The 613-nt window shown below is 60.0% G+C and overlaps 1 protein-coding gene across 1 annotated transcript in view; it reads right to left on the bottom strand.

The window, feature by feature from the left end:
- The window catches only part of EMH_0057270 (uncharacterized protein), a gene marked incomplete at both ends in the record, with an annotated part of 5,059 nt that extends 4,481 nt beyond the window's left edge, over positions 1–578 (bottom strand). The window contains 2 exons of the mRNA XM_013497449.1: positions 3–87; positions 379–578. Coding sequence (XP_013352903.1) covers positions 3–87; positions 379–578 — 285 coding nt within the window. The remainder of the gene's footprint in view (positions 1–2; positions 88–378) is intronic.
- Between the last annotated feature and the right edge of the window lie 35 nt (positions 579–613).

Here is a 613-nt window from a genome sequence, read left to right as displayed (position 1 = left end):
TGCTGCTGCTGCTGCTGCTGCTGCTGCTGCTGCTGCTGCTGCTGGTGCTCGGCTGTTGCTGCTGCTCCTTTACTCACGTCTCCTTGTCTCGCTGCTGCAGCAAACCACCCTGCTTCTGCTGCTGTTTTTTTAATCTTCTTCTTCTTTAGGTTGCAACAGCAGCAGCAGCAGGCGGCGAGCAGCAGCAGCAGCAGCAGCAGCAGCAGCAGCAACAGCAGCAGTCAGCTGCGCTCAGGCTTTAGGGCCAGCATCAGCAGCAGCAGCAACAACAACAGAAGCAAATAACAACAGCAGCAACAGCAGCAGCAGCAGCTGCTGCTGCTCTGCTGCTTGTGCTGCTGCAACAGCAGCACGAGCGCGTAGGAGGCTCTGCTGCACCTGGTTAGTGCGGCTGCTGCAGCTGCTGCTGCTGCTGCTGCTGCTGCTGCTGCAGTCACGATGAATGACAGCAGGATGGAGCTAGAGGAACGTCTTATGGACAGCAACGGCGCAGCAGCAGCAGCAGCAGCAGCAGCTGCTGCTGCTGCTGCTGCTGCTGCTGCTGCATGCGACGGAGAGGTGGAGGCCGCCCCTGACATGGTGGTGGGTGTTCATCACCCCCCCGAGCAGCAGC

Source organism: Eimeria mitis, genomic scaffold (genome assembly GCF_000499745.2).
Source record: "Eimeria mitis Houghton genomic scaffold, Emh_scaff2681, whole genome shotgun sequence".
NCBI classification, from domain to species: domain Eukaryota; phylum Apicomplexa; class Conoidasida; order Eucoccidiorida; family Eimeriidae; genus Eimeria; species Eimeria mitis.
This window is presented reverse-complemented; position numbering and strand designations above follow the sequence as displayed.